General features: G+C 42.1%; 1 protein-coding gene across 3 annotated transcripts in view; it reads left to right on the forward strand.

Moving 5' to 3' along the window:
* The window catches only part of MYOF (myoferlin), a 172,296-nt gene that overhangs the window by 123,883 nt on the left and 29,449 nt on the right, over nt 1-18,964 (forward strand). For 2 of the 3 annotated variants that reach the window (XM_020908444.2, XM_020908449.2), the window contains 10 exons: nt 400-573; nt 2,741-2,849; nt 4,173-4,250; nt 6,709-6,890; nt 6,984-7,142; nt 7,269-7,367; nt 8,299-8,460; nt 10,417-10,582; nt 13,674-13,750; nt 17,460-17,471. In XM_020908444.2, the coding sequence (XP_020764103.2) occupies nt 400-573; nt 2,741-2,849; nt 4,173-4,250; nt 6,709-6,890; nt 6,984-7,142; nt 7,269-7,367; nt 8,299-8,460; nt 10,417-10,582; nt 13,674-13,750; nt 17,460-17,471 (1,218 nt within the window). The remainder of the gene's footprint in view (nt 1-399; nt 574-2,740; nt 2,850-4,172; nt 4,251-6,708; nt 6,891-6,983; nt 7,143-7,268; nt 7,368-8,298; nt 8,461-10,416; nt 10,583-13,673; nt 13,751-17,459; nt 17,472-18,964) is intronic. The other variant, XM_070464107.1, reaches the window with a different exon arrangement.

Below are 18,964 nucleotides of genomic sequence, written 5' to 3' on the forward strand. Positions count from 1 at the left end.
AACCTATTATTTTTTTAGACAGGTCTATTATATTTTATTTATTTATTTGGCTGTGTCAGTTCTTAGTTGTGTCAGGCAGGATCTTTTGTTGTAGTACACAAGGGCACACAGGCTCAGTTGCTCTGCAGCATGTGGGATCCTAGTTCCCCAGCCAGGGATCAAACCCACATCCCTGCATTGCAAGGCAGGTTCTGGACCTGGTCCTGGTTCCCTGGACCACCAGGGAAGTCCTGAGCCTGTCTGTTTTGTTCTCTGTTGTACCCTGGCTTCTAGCACAGTGCTTTGGCCCAGAGTAGATTTTTGATACGTATTTGTTGATTGATCACGTAAACTGCTTTATCAATATAAGGAACATTGTTATGGTGATGATTATCATTAAATGTTTTACCTCTGTTTTAGGCCATGGCAGAATTTGAAGACCGGGAGGGCTGGGAATACGCTTCTCTAATTGGCTGGAAATTTCACTGGAAACAGCGTAGTTCAGATACCTTTCGCCGCAGACGCTGGAGGAGAAAAATGGCTCCTTCAGAAACACATGGTGCAGCTGCCATCTTTAAACTTGAAGGGGCCCTTGTAAGTAATAAATAGTCAAAATTCAAATTATATTCACAGAGGGAAGACACATGCATGTTGGATAAAAGGCCACCGACTCCACTACTGTAAGACTGCACCTAATTTGGTAGAAAGCCACACATGATAGGTGCTCAGCAATGTAGAATAAATAGACCATTGACACGTGGAAGGTTCTAAGAAGCCCGTTTAATATTGGTTCACCTAGACTTTTCTTCAAGTGTATCTGTTCCAAAGCCTTTGCTGTGGGTGACATCTATTAATATTTCAAGCTTAGGTTCTTTGGGTCATACTCTGGAAACAACAAGCCAAGAAAGTAACATATACAGGTGTGAGGGGAAGGAAAACAGAAGGATGGCTCACAAAATCAGAGAACAATTCACACGGAAGCACAATAGAAAGGCAGGGAGGACAAAAGCAGAATGGTAGAAGGAATGAATTAAGAAAATGATGGTGACTGATTTAAATCAGTGTGGTGGGCAGGGACCATTTTTTGGAAATTTGTGTTTGGACACAACCTATTTTTATATTTCTACACACTAACCTTTCTCTGTTCTTCCTCCACCACTTTTTCTTCCTCTCTTCCTCCTAATATTCTTCTGTATCCTTTATGCTTTCCTCCCCCCACCCCCCAGAGCTTCCCTGGTGGCTCAGGTGATAAAGAATTCATCTGTAATGTCGGAGACCTGGGTTCGATCCCTCCAGTATTCTGGCCTGGAAAAGTCCATGGACTGTACAGTCCATGGGGTCGCAAAGAATCAGATTGAGCGACTTTCACTTTTCTTTCCCCCACCCCTCCACCCCCAAGGGGTAGGGTTTGGTAAACCTGGTCTTGAGATAGAAAGGCTGGCTCTAGCTTCCCACTCTCTCACTATACTGGGTTTCATTCATTTTTAAAAATGGAATGATTAGATTAAGAAAAACTCTTAAAATTCCATTTGTTTCAAATGGGACCTAATGAAACTTAAAAGCTTTTGCACAACAAAGGAAACTATAAGCAAGGTGAAAAGACAGCCCTCAGATTGGGAGAAAATAATAGCAAATGAAGCAACAGACAAAGGATTAATCTCAAAAATATAAAAGCAACTCCTCCAGCTCAATTCCAGAAAAATAAACGACCCAATCAAAAAATGGGCCAAAGAACTAAACAGACATTTCTCCAAGGAAGACATACAGATGGCAAAAAAACACATGAAAAGATGCTCAACATCACTCATTATCAGAGAAATGCAAATCAAAACCACAATGAGGTACCATTACACGCCAGTCAGGATGGCTGCTATCCAAAAGTCTACAAGCAATAAATGCTGGAGAGGGTGTGGAGAAAAGGGAACCTTCTTACACTGTTGGTGGGAATGCAAATTAGTACAGCCACTATGGAAAACAGTGTGGAGATTCCTTAAAAAGCTGGAAATAGATCTGCCATATGACCCAGCAATACCACTTCTAGGCATACACACTGAGGAAACCAGATCCGAAAGAGACATGTGCACCCCAATGTTCATCGCAGCACTGTTTATAATAGCCAGGACATGGAAGCAACCTAGATGCCCATCAGCAGACGAATGGATGAGGAAGCTGTGGTACATATACACCATGGAATATTACTCAGCCATTAAAAGGAATTCATTTGAATCAGTTCTAATGAGATGGGTGAAACTGGAGCCCATTATACAGAGCGAAGTAAGCCAGAAAGATATAGACCATTACAGTATACTAACACATATATATGGAATTTAGAAAGATGGTAACGATAACCCTATATGCAAAAAAAGAAAAAGAAACTCAGATGTATAGAACAGACTTGTGGACTCTGTGGGAGAAGGCGAGGGTGGGATGTTTCAAGAGAACAGCATCGAAACATGTATATCTAGGGTGAAACAGATCACCAGCCCAGGTTGGATGCATGGGACAAGTGCTCAGGCCTGGTGCACTGGGAAGATCCAGAGGGATGGGGTGGAGAGGGAGGTGGGAGGGGGGACCGGGATGGGGAATACATGTAAATCCATGGCTAATTCATTTCAATGTATGACAAAAACCACTGCAATGTTGTAAAGTAATTAGCCTCCAACTAATAAAAATAAATGGAAAAAAAAAATTCCATTTGTTTCTAATTCTTACCTCTTCATTTTTAGGCATTACTAATTGGTCTTCCTGCCTCTTATTTTAGGGTGCAGACACTACGGACGATGGAGAGGAAAAGAGCGTAGAAAAACAGAAGCACAGTGCCACCACTGTATTTGGAGCAAACACTCCCATTGTTTCCTGTAATTTTGACAGTAAGTTTTAAATATGTATATGTGAATTTCACTTCTATGACTTTTATCTCAGGTTAACTATGAATCACCAAATGTGATTTTTTAAAAATCCTTTTATGTAAATGTGACTTGCATTTTCATCATATCATGAATGTGATTTTTTAAAATACAGTTTTAGTAACTATATTTGGGGCAGAGGATGGTCAAATATTTAATCTTAACATAACCTGTCTGATATTTACTCATTCTATCAAGAGTCCTCCAAAGATTATTTTAATTACTAAAAAAGTTCAAAAGGTTAAGGTTGGTTTTAGTGATAGCCTTCAGGAATTTTGGAATCAAGTAGACCGACTCTGTAATAATAATAGCAAATACTCATATTAGTCTTAGCATGTGCCAGGTACTGTGCATCTATTATCTCATTTAATTTTTATAACAACCCTAGAAAGGAGGTACCATTATCATTCTCAATTTCACAGGAAGAAATAAAATACAGAAAGATTAAACTATTTGACCAAGATTTTGTAGCTTGTAGGCACTAGAGATAAAATTTGAACTGAAGTAGTCTGGTTCCTAGCATTTGAGTAGTGAATCAATACTCTGAAAGTGTTAGTTGCTCAGTCCTGTCTGACTCTTTGCAATCCCATGGACTGTAGCCCCCAGGCTCCTCTGTCCATGGAATTCTCCAAGCAAGAATACTGGAGTGGGTAGCCATTCCCTTCTCCAGGGGAATCTTCCTGACCCAGGGATTGAACCTGGGTCTCCTGCATTGCAGGCAGATTCTTTACTGTCTGAGGCACCAGGGAAGCCCAGAATTTGTGCACTGAATCACAGTACTCTACTGCTTCTCAAATTATGTGTGTTTGCAGGGGCAGGGTGGGGTAGCAGTGTAGTGGGGACGGTCATTTATGTATTAAAATAGTAATGAGAAGTATAAAGTCTTTGAAATATCAAGGAAAAACTTAACAGATAACTGTTTCCTGGATCTGGTGCTGAAATGGTATAGAAAGCCCTATTTCAGTAACTCCTATAGACCCAGTGTCATTTTAAAGGTCAGCAATGACAAACAGTACCCTAAATCCAGGTAGTTTATACCAGGAGTATGCTCTCCTGATTGATACACTTGCAATGAACTTCCTGTAGCACTTTTACAGTGCTTCATTTTGCAGGAAACACTTGGAAGACACATCATCACTGCTGTATACCTTCTGTACATACAATATAAATTGTGGGGAAATGGATTTGGGTAACCCATTTATCTGAAATATATGTTATGTCCAATAGAAAAATAGCAGTTTACAGTGTTCTGTTTCTTACAAGTAACCTCCATCCTGTTCTTTTTAGGAGTCTACGTTTACCACCTGCGCTGCTATATCTATCAAGCCAGAAACCTCATGGCTCTAGACAAGGATAGCTTTTCAGGTAAAGGGAAAAAAAACTCCATCTCACATGTTATTACACAGCAGGCTAGCTTGATTCAACTTTTCATCAAGTGGATGCTTTGAGTTATTTCGCACAACAACAAAAAGCTTTTCCTTATTGAGAGTAAGTAGTTTGATAGGCATGAAGTCAATGGCTCAGTCATTAGACAATGGCCGAGTCTGTCAAGCACAGTTGCTGAGTGCCGGAGAAGATGTGTGATCTTTTAATACTAATAATCATTAAGGGATTAAGTGATGAAAAACACCAAGAAGAAAAGTAGTTTCTGCTCTCTTTATACTTACAGCTCTCTTTTTATCCCAGAACTCTTGGGTTGGTTGGTAAGTCAGCACATTTATGTATATATAAATATTTTTTGTAGCTAAGTCGACAAAATGATTACCATCAGTTCACCCATTTCCCTACTTTGGAGTCCATCTTGGCCTCCTCTGCTGCCTGCTCCCCAAATTCCAGCACCAACAAACCATGAGACTTCATTACCCCTCACCACTTATACCCCCTCTAGTTTTGCTACCTTTGGACTGGTTCTCAGAGGAAGGTTCTGGGCACCTGCTGCTTGGGAATTTGTGTGCTGTTGCTGGTGGGACCATAACTAGTTCCTGGGCTTCCCGGGCTAGTGTCGTGTCCAACTTTTTGTGACCTCACAGACTGCAGCACGCCAGGCTTCCCTATCCTTCACTATCTCCTGGAGTTTGCTCAAACTCATGCTCATTGTGTTGATGATGCCACCCAACCATCTCATGGTCTGTTGCCTCCTTCTCCTCCTGCCCTCAATCCTTCCCATTATCAGGGTCTTTTCCAGTGAGTCGGCTGTTCACATCAGATGGCTTCAGCTTCAGCATCAGTCCTTCCAATGAATATTCAGGGTTAATTTCCTTTAGGATTGACTGGTTTGATTTCCTTGCTGTCCAAGGGACTCTTAAGAGTCTTCTCCAGCACCACAATTGAAAGCATCAATTCTTCAGTGCTCAGCCTTCTTTTATGGTCCAATGGTGATATCTGTACATGACTACTTGAAAAACCATAGCTTTGACTATAATAGGGACCTTTGTAAGAAAAGGGATGTCTCTGCTTTTTAATACTCTGCCTAGGTTTGTCATAGGTTTTCTTCCAAGGAGCAAGCATCTTTTAATTTCCCGGAGCTATAGGAGGAGCATTCCACTTCAGGACCTGCAGGCCAGCAGAGCGTCCCTTATGGAACGAGCTCTAGGACCAGTTGTCTGACACTCTGGCATGCTCACATCAGTTGTGAGGTGTGTTCTGAGCACTAACATTAACCAATATTTGTGAATGGTTTCCTTTTCTGACAAAGCAGATTTAAGGTAATCTCTAATACCGCTCCAAAATGGGTTTTGAAGACATTTTTGAATATTCACCACCAGGGGGCACTCAATCATTGCAAGTCAAAGTTAATTTCTTGACTAAAGTTGCATAAAACTCAAAGCACATGCCTTGCAGTTTGAAACAGAAGATATACCATCAGGGTAAAAGCGAGGAATCCCATTCATAAGATGCTGCAATGCTAAAAGCCAGGCATCCTTTCAGCTTGTGCAAAAGCTTCAAGTTAGACAGCAGGGTATTGCTCAGATGAGTCAGCTCCCAAGCAGTTGTAAAAAGGTTTGGTGAAATTATTAAGCATGAAGAAGGAGTGGATTACTTCTTTTTTTTTTTTTTTTTCTGAGCTGTTTTCAGCAGTACTGAGGTATAGTTGATAGTTTAAAGTGAACAACGTGATGATTTGACATATGTACACCTTGTGAAAGGTTTCCCACAATTGAGTGAACATACTCATTGTCTCTCAAATTTACGTTTTGTGAGTTGGTGCAAACACTTAAGTTGTACTTTCTTAGCAGATTTCAATTATACGAAAAGTGTTAACTGTAGTCGTCATGTTATCCATTGGATCCTCAGACCTTACTCATCTTGCAGGTGAAGTTTATACTCTTTAACTCACATCATTTCCCCTGCCCCCGGCCACCACTGGGACCATCATTCTCATCTCTGTTTCTCTAAGTTAAGACTTTTTGTTTGTTTGTTTCACATATAAATGATACCCTGTAGTATTTGTCTTTCTGTGTCTGGCTTATTTCACTTAATCCCTCCAGGTTCATGCATGTTGTCAGAAACGGCAGAATTTCCTTCTTTTTTAAGGCTGAATTATATGTTATTGTATGTATGTATCTGCCTATATAGATAGGTATATTTCCTTTATTCATCTATAGTTTGCCTTTCATTTTGTTGGTGATTCACCTTGCTGCACGGAAACCTTTTTAGTTTGAGGTAATTCCATTTGTTTATTTTTGCTTTTGTTGCCTTTGTTGTGTCAAATTAAAAAACCATGGCCAAGTCAGTGTCAAGGAGCCTACTCCTATGTTTTCTTCCAAGAGTTTTATGGTTTCAGACTTCAGCCATGGCCCATTGTTACTCTCTTCTGTTTTAGATCCATATGCTCATGTCTCCTTCCTTCATCGAAGTAAAACCACCGAGATCATCCACTCAACTCTGAATCCCACATGGGACCAAACAATTATATTCGATGAAATTGAAATTTATGGGGAACCCCAAACCATCCTACAGAACCCACCCAAGGTTATCATCGAGCTTTTTGACAATGACCAAGTGGTAGGTAATTTAGCATTTCTAAGATGACTTAGGGAATGATGGAGATTTATAAGGATGTTTGTCAGAGAATTTCAGGATTGCTTGTTTCTCTAGGGCAAAGATGAATTTTTAGGACGAAGCATGTGCTCTCCTCTGGTGAAACTAGACTCAGAAATGGACATCACTCCCAAACTTCTCTGGTACCCAGTGATGAATGGAGACAAAACCTGTGGGGATGTCCTTGTAACTGCAGAGTTGATCCTGAGGCACAAGGTACTTACTGGGTTCTCACTCATACATTTTCTTTCAGAGTGGCCAATTAAAGCACTTGTTAACAACTCCAGGCACTGTTTACTTGAACCAAAGGGAGGCATTGACTTTTCCGTGTTTGTTTCACAGGATGGCTCCAACCTTCCCATTCTTCCCTCGCAGAGGGCACCAAATCTATACATGGTCCCCCAGGGCATCAGGCCTGTGGTTCAGCTCACTGCTATTGAGGTATGCTGCTTGCTCTGTTTTATTGATCAGATCATATGGATGTGGCCACCCAACTGGAATCTTCTGTATAGGAACGGAACCTTGCTGTGTCTTCTCTTGCTGTCTCCAACTTCCTTTAGAATTTGTCCACAAACAGAAATATTCATGGAAAATAGAATACTCATCAATAAAAACAAGTCAATCCCAATATTGCTGAGGGAATTTAGAATTCCCATTTACTGGGAGCCAGTGTATTTCTAAGTTTCCTGGGTCAACTGGAGAACTGGGAGAGAGGAGATGGACTCTAGCAGCGTGTCTGTGTGTGCTGAGAAAGGGGGACCTGAGGGGGAGGTGGAGGGAGGGATGGGAAGAATGGGAAATGGTGATGTATCAGACAGTCTGAGCAGATACAGGCGGAGGGAACCTGATGGACGGCATCCTGCCTACTAGTGAGGGCTCCCCGTTTGTCCAGCCAACAAGCTGTTACCTGCAGGTTTCCATCCTCGGGCTGTCTTGCTAAGAAAACTGAGACAGATGACTTTAAACTGCAGCTCTTATTTTTGAATAAATGCTTGCAGGTCAGACTCTGTGTTAAGAGTTTTACACTTGATCCTCAGAATAACCCTATGATGGGGAATACTCAGCTCCTTTTGTAGCTGAGCCAGAGAGGTTACTAACTTGCCAGAGTTCTCAGAGCTGTGGCGCAGCCAGGATTTGATCTCTGCTTTCTTACCTGCTCTGCTCTTAATCCCTTCAGATAAGGGAAGAAAATGGGCAAAAACACTTTCTCTGTCTGACCTCCAGGTTTTCTAGGATAGCATTCTCAGAGATTTGAGGCAAATCGGTACAAGTCCATCTTAAAGAATTTACCGGTTATTAAGAAAAAATGTTTCCTTTTGAATATTTTTAATATGCTGGGTTTTCTTCCCTTCTCTTTATATTGTTTTCTTAGATTCTAGCTTGGGGCTTAAGAAATATGAAGAATTACCAGATGGCTTCTGTCACCTCCCCCAGTCTCATTGTGGAGTGTGGAGGGGAAAGGGTCGAGTCAGTGGTGATCAAAAACCTGAAGAAGACACCCAACTTCCCAAGTTCTGTTCTCTTCATGAGAGTGGTACTGTATCAAGACTCCATAATAGTTCATGTGTGTTGAATTGCTGACTTGTACTTGAGAAATGAATATATACAAATCCATACATTATATATTCATATATTTCCAAAGTCCAAAAACAAATAGAAAAACCCTGCCTTAGTCTGCTTGTCAGTGACTATCCTCCCTTAGATTCTCACACTGTAGCAATAGTTCCTTAAAGCTGCAAAAAGCCCCAGTGACACAGAAGTATCTATGAGCAATCCTATGGTATTTCTCCAGGAAACTTCCATCTAGTCAGCTCTCTGTGACAAACTCTCAGTCAGCCCTCCAAGAACAGAATATTAAGCCCCAGCCACGCCCCTGTATGTGCGTGACCCAGAATCCCGCATAGTGACTGGCTGGCTGGGGAAAGGGAGCCGCAGAATAATGGGGTGATAGGGCTGTGTCCTAGCAGCCTGTGACTGTGCCCCACCTCCAGGCACGCCTAGGGATGGTGCCCACTTTTGTTCCATCGACGTTCCCCTCTGGTTATTAGAAGTTTGGCAGCCTCAGATCTGGTTCACAGTCCTCCATTGCAGACCCCATAATACTTGGGAGCAAGAAGAGGCTACTCTATCTTTCCATCTTCAAAGCAGTTAAATCCTTAACTTTTTAAAACAGAAAACCTTTCTTTTTATCCTCTACTATAACAAGAGATAAAGGCATTTCCTCAGTTTTGATGGGGTGGAAGTTCTAGAACCTTCCCAGTACTTTTCCCACCCGTCAATTTTTCTGCCCTTAGGGCCTCCAGCACACGGCTCTTGAACTCCAGGGTCATGTGGCTTAACTCTTCCTCTTACGGATAAGGAAACCAAGACCTGGAGGGGAAAATACCCTCTCCAGGTTCCATAACCAGTGCCAGGTTGCTGCCTGCTGTGCCCAGAGACTCTGTCAAGACTATAGCAGCAGCTATGTAGAGCCCAGTGCTGGCTGTGTTCACACTCCCTGCATCAAGTCTTCCAGCCTGCAGGGCAGGCATCTTCATCCCTCTCATGTATGCTTTGGAGAAAACTGAAAGGTTAAGTGATTTACACGAGGGGACACAGCTAGCAAGTGGGTGGCCAGAATTCAGACTTAAGGTACCTCCAGCTTCAAAGCCCATGCTTTCCCCTTGGGATGCTACCAGTGAGCACCCCCTGTAGGCTCCTAGCCAGAATCCCAGAGTGATCCTGGGGCCCCTCCGCCCATCCTTAATCCTCTCGCCAGCTCCCTCCCTGACTCCCAAGCTCTAGTCTGGGATCTAGCCTTGGTCAGCAGAAGTGAGGAAAGCCTCTCAGTTGACCCCAACTTGTATTCCTGTGCAAGGACAGAGGTGGAAATAATCTGAACCACACACCAGGCAGACCTGAGACCAGCTCATGACTCGCCAGTCAGACAGTGTCCCCAAGGTCACCAGATTGTACGTAGAGGAACCAGGAGACAATGAGAAAAGAGCATCCTATTTTGGCATTGAATTTCCAGGGCTGAAAGACTCCCAAACCACAGTTACTTCCTGTGAAGGTTCAGTTTTATCTCAATCATTTCTAAATTTTAACTAATTCTAACTAAGTGCTGACTTCACACCCTGTTAACAGAACAGAGCCAGGCACCAAGGTACAGTTTTAGGCACTTCACGTTCATTAATTCAGCAACCCTACTGTTATTGAGATCCCTGGGACATAGAAAGGTTCCCTAAGATCATGTCATGCAGCTGTCAGTGGCAGAGCGGGGATTTGACCCCAGGCATCTGGTTCAGAGCTCAGGCCCTTCGGTTCTAGGCTGCTAGCTTGGCATGTATGTTACTGAACTGCTCACTGTGGGGCCCTGGGCCTATGCCTAAAGGGCAGAGAGAGCCTGGGATGGTCCCTTTGGGGGAGTTAATTGGCAAAGCTGCCCTTGTCAGGACTTGTACAGAGAAGTGACACTGACCTCTGTGACACCCCCCCACCCTCCCCCCAGTTCTTGCCCAAGGAGGAACTGTACATGCCTCCGCTGGTGATCAAGGTCATCGACCACCGGCAGTTCGGGCGCAAGCCCGTCGTGGGCCAGTGCACCATTGATCGCCTGGACCGCTTTCGCTGTGACCCTTATGCAGGAAAGGAGGACATCGTACCACAGCTAAAAGGTAAATGCAAGAGATGAACTGAGAAAGTAGCATTGACATAAATACACACCCATGTGTAAAACAGATAATGTGAAGCTGCTATATAGCACAAGAAGCTCAGCTGGGAGCTCAGTGATAACCTAGAATGGTGGGATAAGGCTCAAGAGGGAGGGGATATATGTATACTTACAGCTGATTCACATTGTTGTACAGCAGAAACTAACACAACATTGTAAAGCAATTATCCTCCAATTTTAAAAAAAGGGAAATCGAAGTCTCTAAATAACATCTTGGGTCTTTTCATGTTGAGCTGATTTCATCTTTACCTACTTCTCAAGGTGCAAGTACTTATTCTCCAGGTTTTGCAGATGAGGGAACAGTTTGATTGACAGCACGCTGTGTAACCTTCCCAGGGTGATACAGTTAGTAAGTGGCAGAGCTCCCTTTGAATCCTGGCCCGCTTTGGAGGGGCCCGATGCTCAAGCTGTTACTTTCTGAAATATCCTGCTCCTGGAAAAAAATATTCTTTTTTGTGTTGTCCAGCAGAAAAATCAAACAGAACAATGGGTGATTGCAGTTTGCCACAATAAATATTTTGATGGGAGATACAGGGGCCCCTCTGTGAACACTGAAGGAGCAGGGAAGCAGGGAATTTTTAAATTGCTTTCTATCTATTGTTCCAACTCATTAATGCATCACAACATCCTTGTGATGTGATTTGAAACATATGATTTCATTGTTACCCGTGGAGGAAAAAATAACACCTGCTGAGTTTAAATGCCTGGCTTTAGGTCACATAATTAATAAGTAAGTGATAGAGCAGGCTATAGTATTATCTTAGGGTTCTATATGAAATAATAACTATATGGATAGCATTTTGCACTTGTTTATTCAAGAATTACTTGTTTTTTAATTTACCATGTGCCAGAGACTGTGTTAGGGGCTGGAGACTGGATCCCACCCATGAGCAAGATCCTAGACCCCTAGGCTTGTGAGATTAGACCCAGCGGAGAACTGCCACCCATTCAGCTGATTGCTGGCGGCCTCAAAACTGAAACAGATGTCTTCTGTTTGAGCAGCTGTGCTGCTAACCAGTTCTGTGTAATCTTCCAGAAGGTTTGGTATTGATTTTACAGAGCCTCTGAAACTTATCTGCATTGTGGGTCTGAGCATCCCGAATCCCTGATTCAGAGAAGAGAGGAAAAAAATCCATAGTCACACTTGTGCAAAACCCTACATGTGTTTATCCATACATTTCCCTTGCAAAGCATTTTGTGCTGACTAGATGGTGCCTAAACAGCAACATTTTTATAACAAGGATTCATGTAACTGCAGGCGTTCTTTTATCTGGGATTACATAATGGAGAGAAAGTGTTTTCCTGGTGTTTTTCGTACTGCTTTCATGAGGGAACACTCTTTGACACAAATATGTGAAATCATTAGGAAGGTATAAATGCAGATTTTCTCTGACCTCAGAATCTGAGTGGACCTATGAGTGTCAATAGATCAGGGGCAGGCAGAGGTCTCCTGCTTCATAATTCTATGTAGTTAATGTGGTCAAGGCTTCAGAGAGTCCCTGAAGAGGAAAATTCTTGAGGTGAATGGGGAACACAGTGTTCCCAAGACCAGAATCTGTTATTTTAGATCCACCTGATACTTTGTTTAAACCAAATTGAGGTAAGAGTCCAGGGAGATGCTTGGTTGGTCTCCTGGGGGAAGCACACAGAATAACTTGGCTCCCCTCCCTAAGGGTTTGTTGACATGAGGATTGTGAAGTGGAGAGTGATGATATAGAAAGGAGCCAGCCTGCAGTTCTCCAGCACGCCTGCCCACTCACCCTGCTGTGTTGCTGTGGTGGTTGGGAGTCGGGGGAAGCTATCTTGGAAGCATAGAGCCTGCTGATAGATCTGGGTGTGCCACATGGATATTCAAACACCTAGCAACAGCATAGCAACTGGTGCATCATAGATTCCCAGTGCCAGTCTCCTCTGCTTCCCCAGTGTTCCCCTGATCATATTCTTTGACATTTACAAAGGGCCTGCTTTGCTCCGTACTCTGGTATGACAGTTAAAACACAAGTATTAATGTCAGAGAGACCTAGATTACTTACTTCCACTTGTGATTGATTGTTCAACCTGAAGCAGACTTGCTTTCTCTGAGCCTCAGTTTGTTTGCTTTTAATCTCTATAATGGGTATAATGCCACATGCATTTATTCTACAAGATTTTTGAGAGGTTAAATGAGATCATGTACGTAAACAGTTTAGCCCACTGCCCGGCTCATAGTAGGTGCTTAAAGAATGTGTTTTCCCTCCTCTATGTCCTATGCATCAATTGCTGGGTCAAATAAAAAGTTCTTTTGGCTTGGCAGAGTTTGTTCTGTCTGGGTTATGGCCTTCTGATGAATGAATGTCTGCCTGATGTCTTCATTCATAAAGGGCATCTGTACCTCTCACTCCATCCTGCCCCAAGCTGAAGCTTTGGCACCGCATTCAGCTGAACCAAATCTGGTGAGCCCTGGGGGGCTGCTCATGAGCCCTCGCTCTAACTCCAGACTCCAGAGCCACAAATATTCTGGGAATTATTTAAAGTCAGGATGGGTGCCTTTTCCCTCTACATATACTATAAGAACTGGGGCTGAAAGAGGCCGCTGCAACTTCAGCCGTGAAATGTGCCTATTCACCCTGCTTTGCTTTTCTGTGTCTTAGAACAGATTCCATGAAAAGGAGGCTCCTTTTCTGTAGCCCCCCACGGCCCCAATATCACTCCTGCATCCTCTAAAGACATGTGCTGATAAAATACTTTTTTTCAGCATTCCCTATCTACAGGCATTGGGCTAACTATCTAAGGTAAAAGAAAAAAACAGGCCAGCTAATCCCCTTAAAATGTCTCAAACCAATCACATTTTGGGAAAAGTGATGAATTTTTGGGTTATTTTTCTACAGTCTGGTGTGGTCTTCTCCATTTAGTGAGTCTCATCCTTTGGATAGTAAGTCTATCCTTTGGATAGGAGCAAATTCTACCATCCATTGTGTGCCTGTTAAACTTGAAATAAAAAGCTTACCACTATATTTTTGTAAGTATCTTAGATTACGAAGTTGTCTGTCTTGCAGCCTCCTTTTTGTCTACCCCACCCTGCCGGGACGTCGTTATTGAAATAGAGGACACCAAACCATTACTGGCTTCAAAGGTAGGCTTAGAACTGATCATTCATTGGATGATGTTGGTTTTATCTTCCAGGTATCTAAGCATTAGATGAATTCAGTCAAACAACCATTCAATGCAGCTAAAGTTAAGATAACAAACCAACTAACGATAACCCTATATGCAAGACAGAAAAAGAGACACAGATGTATAGAACAGACTTTTGGACTCTGTGGGAGAAGGCGAGGGTGGGATGATCTGAGAGAATAGCATTGAAACATGTATATTATCAATTGTGAAACAGATCACCAGTCCAGGTTTGATGCATGAGACAAGTGCTCAGGGCTGGTGCACTGGGAAGACCCAGAGGGATGGGATGGGGAGGGAGGTGGGAGGGGGGGTTCAGGATGGGGAACACGTGTAAATCCATGGCTGATTCATATCAATGTATGGCAAAAACCACTACAATATTGTAAAGTAATTAGCCTCCAACTAATATAAATAAATGAAAAACAAAAACAAAAACAAAAAGATAACAAACCAACTTATCACGGTAAAGAAGCTGGCTCTTACATATATCAGTAGCTTTGGTGACATTGTGTGAACTCATGTCCTCTCCCCTCAGTCACCACGGATACTTAAGATAATACTTGGACCCATGTTGCACTCTCCACGAGGGAGGGGAATCTAGACAACAGTAAGTTTTAAAATCTACCCAAGTGATTCTAACGTGCAGGCAGGTGTGAGAACCGTTGATGTGGATGGTCTAAGTGATATCATTTGCAAGAGCAATCTCAGGACCAAACATAGAGCATCACAACATTGACATGGAGCACGCCAGTTCTTTTCCCCCTAAATGAAACAGAAGTGTCATGGATTTTTGATGACTCTATTTGTCAGTGTGTGGGATATCCCTGACTTTTATATTCACTGTGGTTTTGAAATTAAGACACTGGGGAAAACGCTCACTCAGGACCCTATTTTAAAACCATTCCATCCAGTTTGACAAGAAGGAAAGGGTTGGGGGGGGGGGGGAGTTCTCAGCCCAGAAAAAAGAAAACATCAAATATCTCCCTGTTTCTGTTGGCATTCATGATGGACTTTCACAGCATGTTTTAATGTGCAAACTGGCCAGAAAGTACACATGATTGCACTTTAATGTGTTAGGTCCATAAACAGTGCCTTTAAAGAAATCCACTTTCTTCCCACTGCATTAAACTCACTAACAATTGGACCATATTAAATGTGGGCTCCACAGCCAGCACCACGTAGCTGTGTGTGTGATTCTATTCCCTGAGAACCCTCTGCAGTCAGAAGTGACAATATCAAATTTGTAAAACCACTGTGTTTGCTTTATAAACAATCCCAGATATTCCCAATAAAACAGTAGTAGCCCAGGGAGAAGTATAATATACTTAAGATCTTTTAAGTACATTTTCACAACTACTCTGGAAAAAGCCAGTTTAAGACACTACCCTGTGATCTGCCTCTGGATTCCATTGTCAGTCAGGTCCTGGTGTCTTCTATATACTCGGTAGCCCCAACTATGGAAGATCAAGAAAAAGAATAAAGTCAACCTATGCCCCGATCTCATACCTTTCTTCCCAGTAGTTAAGAGTTGAGGCTACTATAGCAACACACAGTGAAAGCTGAATTTACAGCATATTTTAAGTTGCAACCCAGAGGGATTGAGGAAGGTCATATCATTCTTCTGTACTATATATCACTTTAATCAGCTGCTCTCCTAACACCTAGTGGAGGTATACTGTGTTGATAAGAAAGGCTATTTGGAATGGCCTCTAAAAATCTGATTCCATCTGTCCATTGGGGAAGACAGGGCTCATCTATGCAAAGTCAAATGAGCAAAGTTGAGCTCTGGAAGAGCCAATGACTAGCTTGCTGATGTCCTGGATTATATGTACATGTAAAATATGTTCACACATGTAACACACATAATATACATGCATGTAACATGTGTGTTGTGTAGTGTGTGTTACATGTACATGCTTTGTGTGTGTGATGAATGTCTATTAACACTAACCCAATTCGAGCCTTTTGTATGGGTAAACTGAGGGACTGGGTCAACACTGTGCTGATGATGGAAGCTGGAGGCTGTGGCTTCAGGTGACAGTCTCCTGCTCACAGCAACTCACACCACCACCCTGTGGTGACTGGGAGAGCTCTTGTCCAATGGGCTCAGCACCACCACAAGTAAAGCGGGGAATAAACACGGGGGTGGGGGCGCAAATCACTAAGTGCTAGCCAGATGTCATGGACGTTCCTACATGGCCATTTCAACGATTACCTTCCAATTCCAGTGCTTAAGCAGTATGTCAACAGCACTCAGCAAAATGGCTTCTCCAACGACAGTGCATGTATGTATGATAAGAAAATGCATGAAGCTGCCTGGGGCTGCAGGGACTTTGTTCTAGAGACTTGAACTCTTTCAGATTCTTTCTAGATTTTGGAGCGAAAGATTATCTTCAAATAATGTGATTGTTTTAAGCTTCAGGGGAGAATCTACTGTGCCCTGTGGATGTAATGAAGCAAGTTACTTCAGGTTGCTTCAGTTACTTTTTCACGTGAAGTTATGAGCAAGTGGACATGAATATATTTTCCTGTATTAATTCTAGATTTTAACATCAGCAATCTGTTTTGAAAATGCTTTTTAAATCATGAACTGTTCATTTCTTTGAAAAGGTTTCAAATAGATGAAAATAGATGTGAATAAAAAATTCAGATTCTAAAAATCTGAATGCAGAATGTGCAGACACTTTTGGTGTAAAATCCCTCTCTCCAAAATCTCAATTCAGTTGTGATGATTTAACTCTTAATTGCACTTTGATACTAATCTAATAGAATTGTTACCTCAGTCTGCCTCTCTTGGCAATTCTATGTGCTGAACAAAAGTTGATCCGGAAAATGCTGAGGGGCACTCGCAAAAGAAGCCTCATAGCCACCCCGCACTCCCTGCAGGAAGGGCCTGTAGTGAGGAATCACAGTTCCCTTATATTGGAAATGAACTTGAAGTTAGGAGGCAACAATTCTTTAAACTGCCCCTGCGGGCGAGCTTGGCTAATGTTCCAGCAGGTACCAAGAGAAAAGTCAAACCCCAACATCCTAGCTGTCAATTCTTTCATCTCCTGGTGGATTCTCCATGCGGAAACTCGAAAAGATTTGATCAGTGAGAAATTTGACATCATAGAACAACTTTGATGGATGGATATGTATTTGGTACTATAACATCAACATAGGGAAAAACCAAGAAAAGATGCTTATTAATAATGATATTGCAATCATATTGGGTATAAACATCTTGCAGCAGGAGTTTTTGAAGAGATAAGAATTAAGACAGCTGGGAATATACTTTAAAAGCAAAATGGAATGAAAGGTTTGGGGCAGGAAGGTGAACAACTGTACCCTGCTATTCCCCCAATGCCCTACATAATCACTGTGCTGGTGGACAGGATTGTCTAACTCTATTAAAACAGGACGTGGGTGATTACCTCCAAGCCTTTTATTTTAATACTGTTTGTAACTCTTTTGCACATTTTCAGAGAAGAAACCAAAAAGGTGTGTTTAATAATGAGATCATCTTGAATAAATAAACCATCAAAATGTTGATAATATAAATGATGGTTGAAAAATAATGTCTCTTTTTCTCTTTTTTGTTCAACCTAATGCTCATGGGGTCTCTACCTCTGTGTGACCTATACATGTTTTGCCTTCTTCCTGGCCATATATATGATGAGCAGCTAACAGAAAAGGTAACTGTTTTATACAAGTTGCTAGATTTATAATTCATGTATTTTCCTATAGCTGATATGTAAAAAAAAAACACAAAAAACAAAAAAACTGTTTTTAAATCCAGGATTGGGTTTAGTGATCCACAGAGGGGAAATAACTATATGTGTAAACATATGTGTACTGTGCACAGAGAAGAAATGGTTTTTCTTGAGTATTTCTTCTGTCTCACCCCCTGATGAAATAGGAGCTGTGTTGCTGATGACACACTATTTTGGGCAACCTGACTCTTTACTAGGTAGATTAAGATGCAGGTGGGTCTGATGAGGATCTATTCTTGTTATAAATCTGAGTGGAAAATATAGTCATAGCCTGCTATAAACTACAGCCTTCTGGAGTTTGAGAATATTCCACAAGTGATTCCAAATGCCATCCCTTCTGCCCAAAGAACCACCAAAGATTCTCAACTTTGGCTGCACATTGCCTGGGGAACTTTTAAACACATCCTAGATGCCAGGTCTCACTCCAGGCTGATTGAATTAGAATTTCCAAGAATGTATTGGGAGCCACTGGTCTAAAAACAGCATAATGCCTCCGTACTCTTGCTTCACATTTTATAATCAAAGCTCCTTCTCCTAATCATCTTACTTGATGTCCAGAACAACCCTATGAGAATGATGTGGAAATATAGTGTTAGCCTATTCAGTGGATGAAGAAAATGTTGCTCAGAGATTTTAAATAGCATATCTAATGTGGCATGGTTTGTAACAAGGGTATGGCTTATATTGGAAAGGATAGAACTTGAGTTAGAAACAGTTTCTCCTTTGCTTAGCTTAGTGAGCTTTGTTTTGCAATGTGTTGATGGCTAAAAGGGCTAAGAAAATGAAATAGTAGAAAAACACATACTGGAGGATGAAATAGTAAACACATACTAAAGTGTTGTTTTTTCTTTTCATTTTACCTGTATATGTAAATGTTGTTTAGTCGCACTGTTCGCGACCCCATGGACTGCAGCATATCAGGCTTCCCTGTCCTTCACTATCTCCCAGAGTTTGTTCAAATTCATGTCCACTGAATCTGTGATGCTATCTAACCATCTCATCCTCTTTTGCCCTCTTCTCCTTTGCGTATGTAAATCAGTTCAGTTCATTCACTCAGTCATGTCCAACTCTTTGCCACCCCATGAACCATAGCACGCCAGGCCTCTCTGTCCATCACCAACTCCCAGAGTCCACCAAACCCATGTCCATTGAGTTGGTGATGCCATCCAGCCATCTCATCCTCTATCATCTCCTTCTCCTCCTGCCCTCAATCTTTCCCAGCATCAGGGTCTTTTCAAATGAGTCAGCTCTTCGCATCAGGTGGCCAAAGTATTGGAGTTTCAGCTTCAGCATCAGTCCTTCCAATGAATATTCAGGACTAATTTCCTTTAGGATGGACTGGTTGGATCTCCTTTCAAGAGTCTTCTCCAACACCACAGTTCAAAAGCATCAATTCTTCGGCACTCAGCTTTCTT

The sequence above is a fragment of the Odocoileus virginianus genome, unplaced genomic scaffold (genome assembly GCF_023699985.2).
Source record: "Odocoileus virginianus isolate 20LAN1187 ecotype Illinois unplaced genomic scaffold, Ovbor_1.2 Unplaced_Contig_15, whole genome shotgun sequence".
NCBI lineage: Eukaryota > Metazoa > Chordata > Mammalia > Artiodactyla > Cervidae > Odocoileus > Odocoileus virginianus.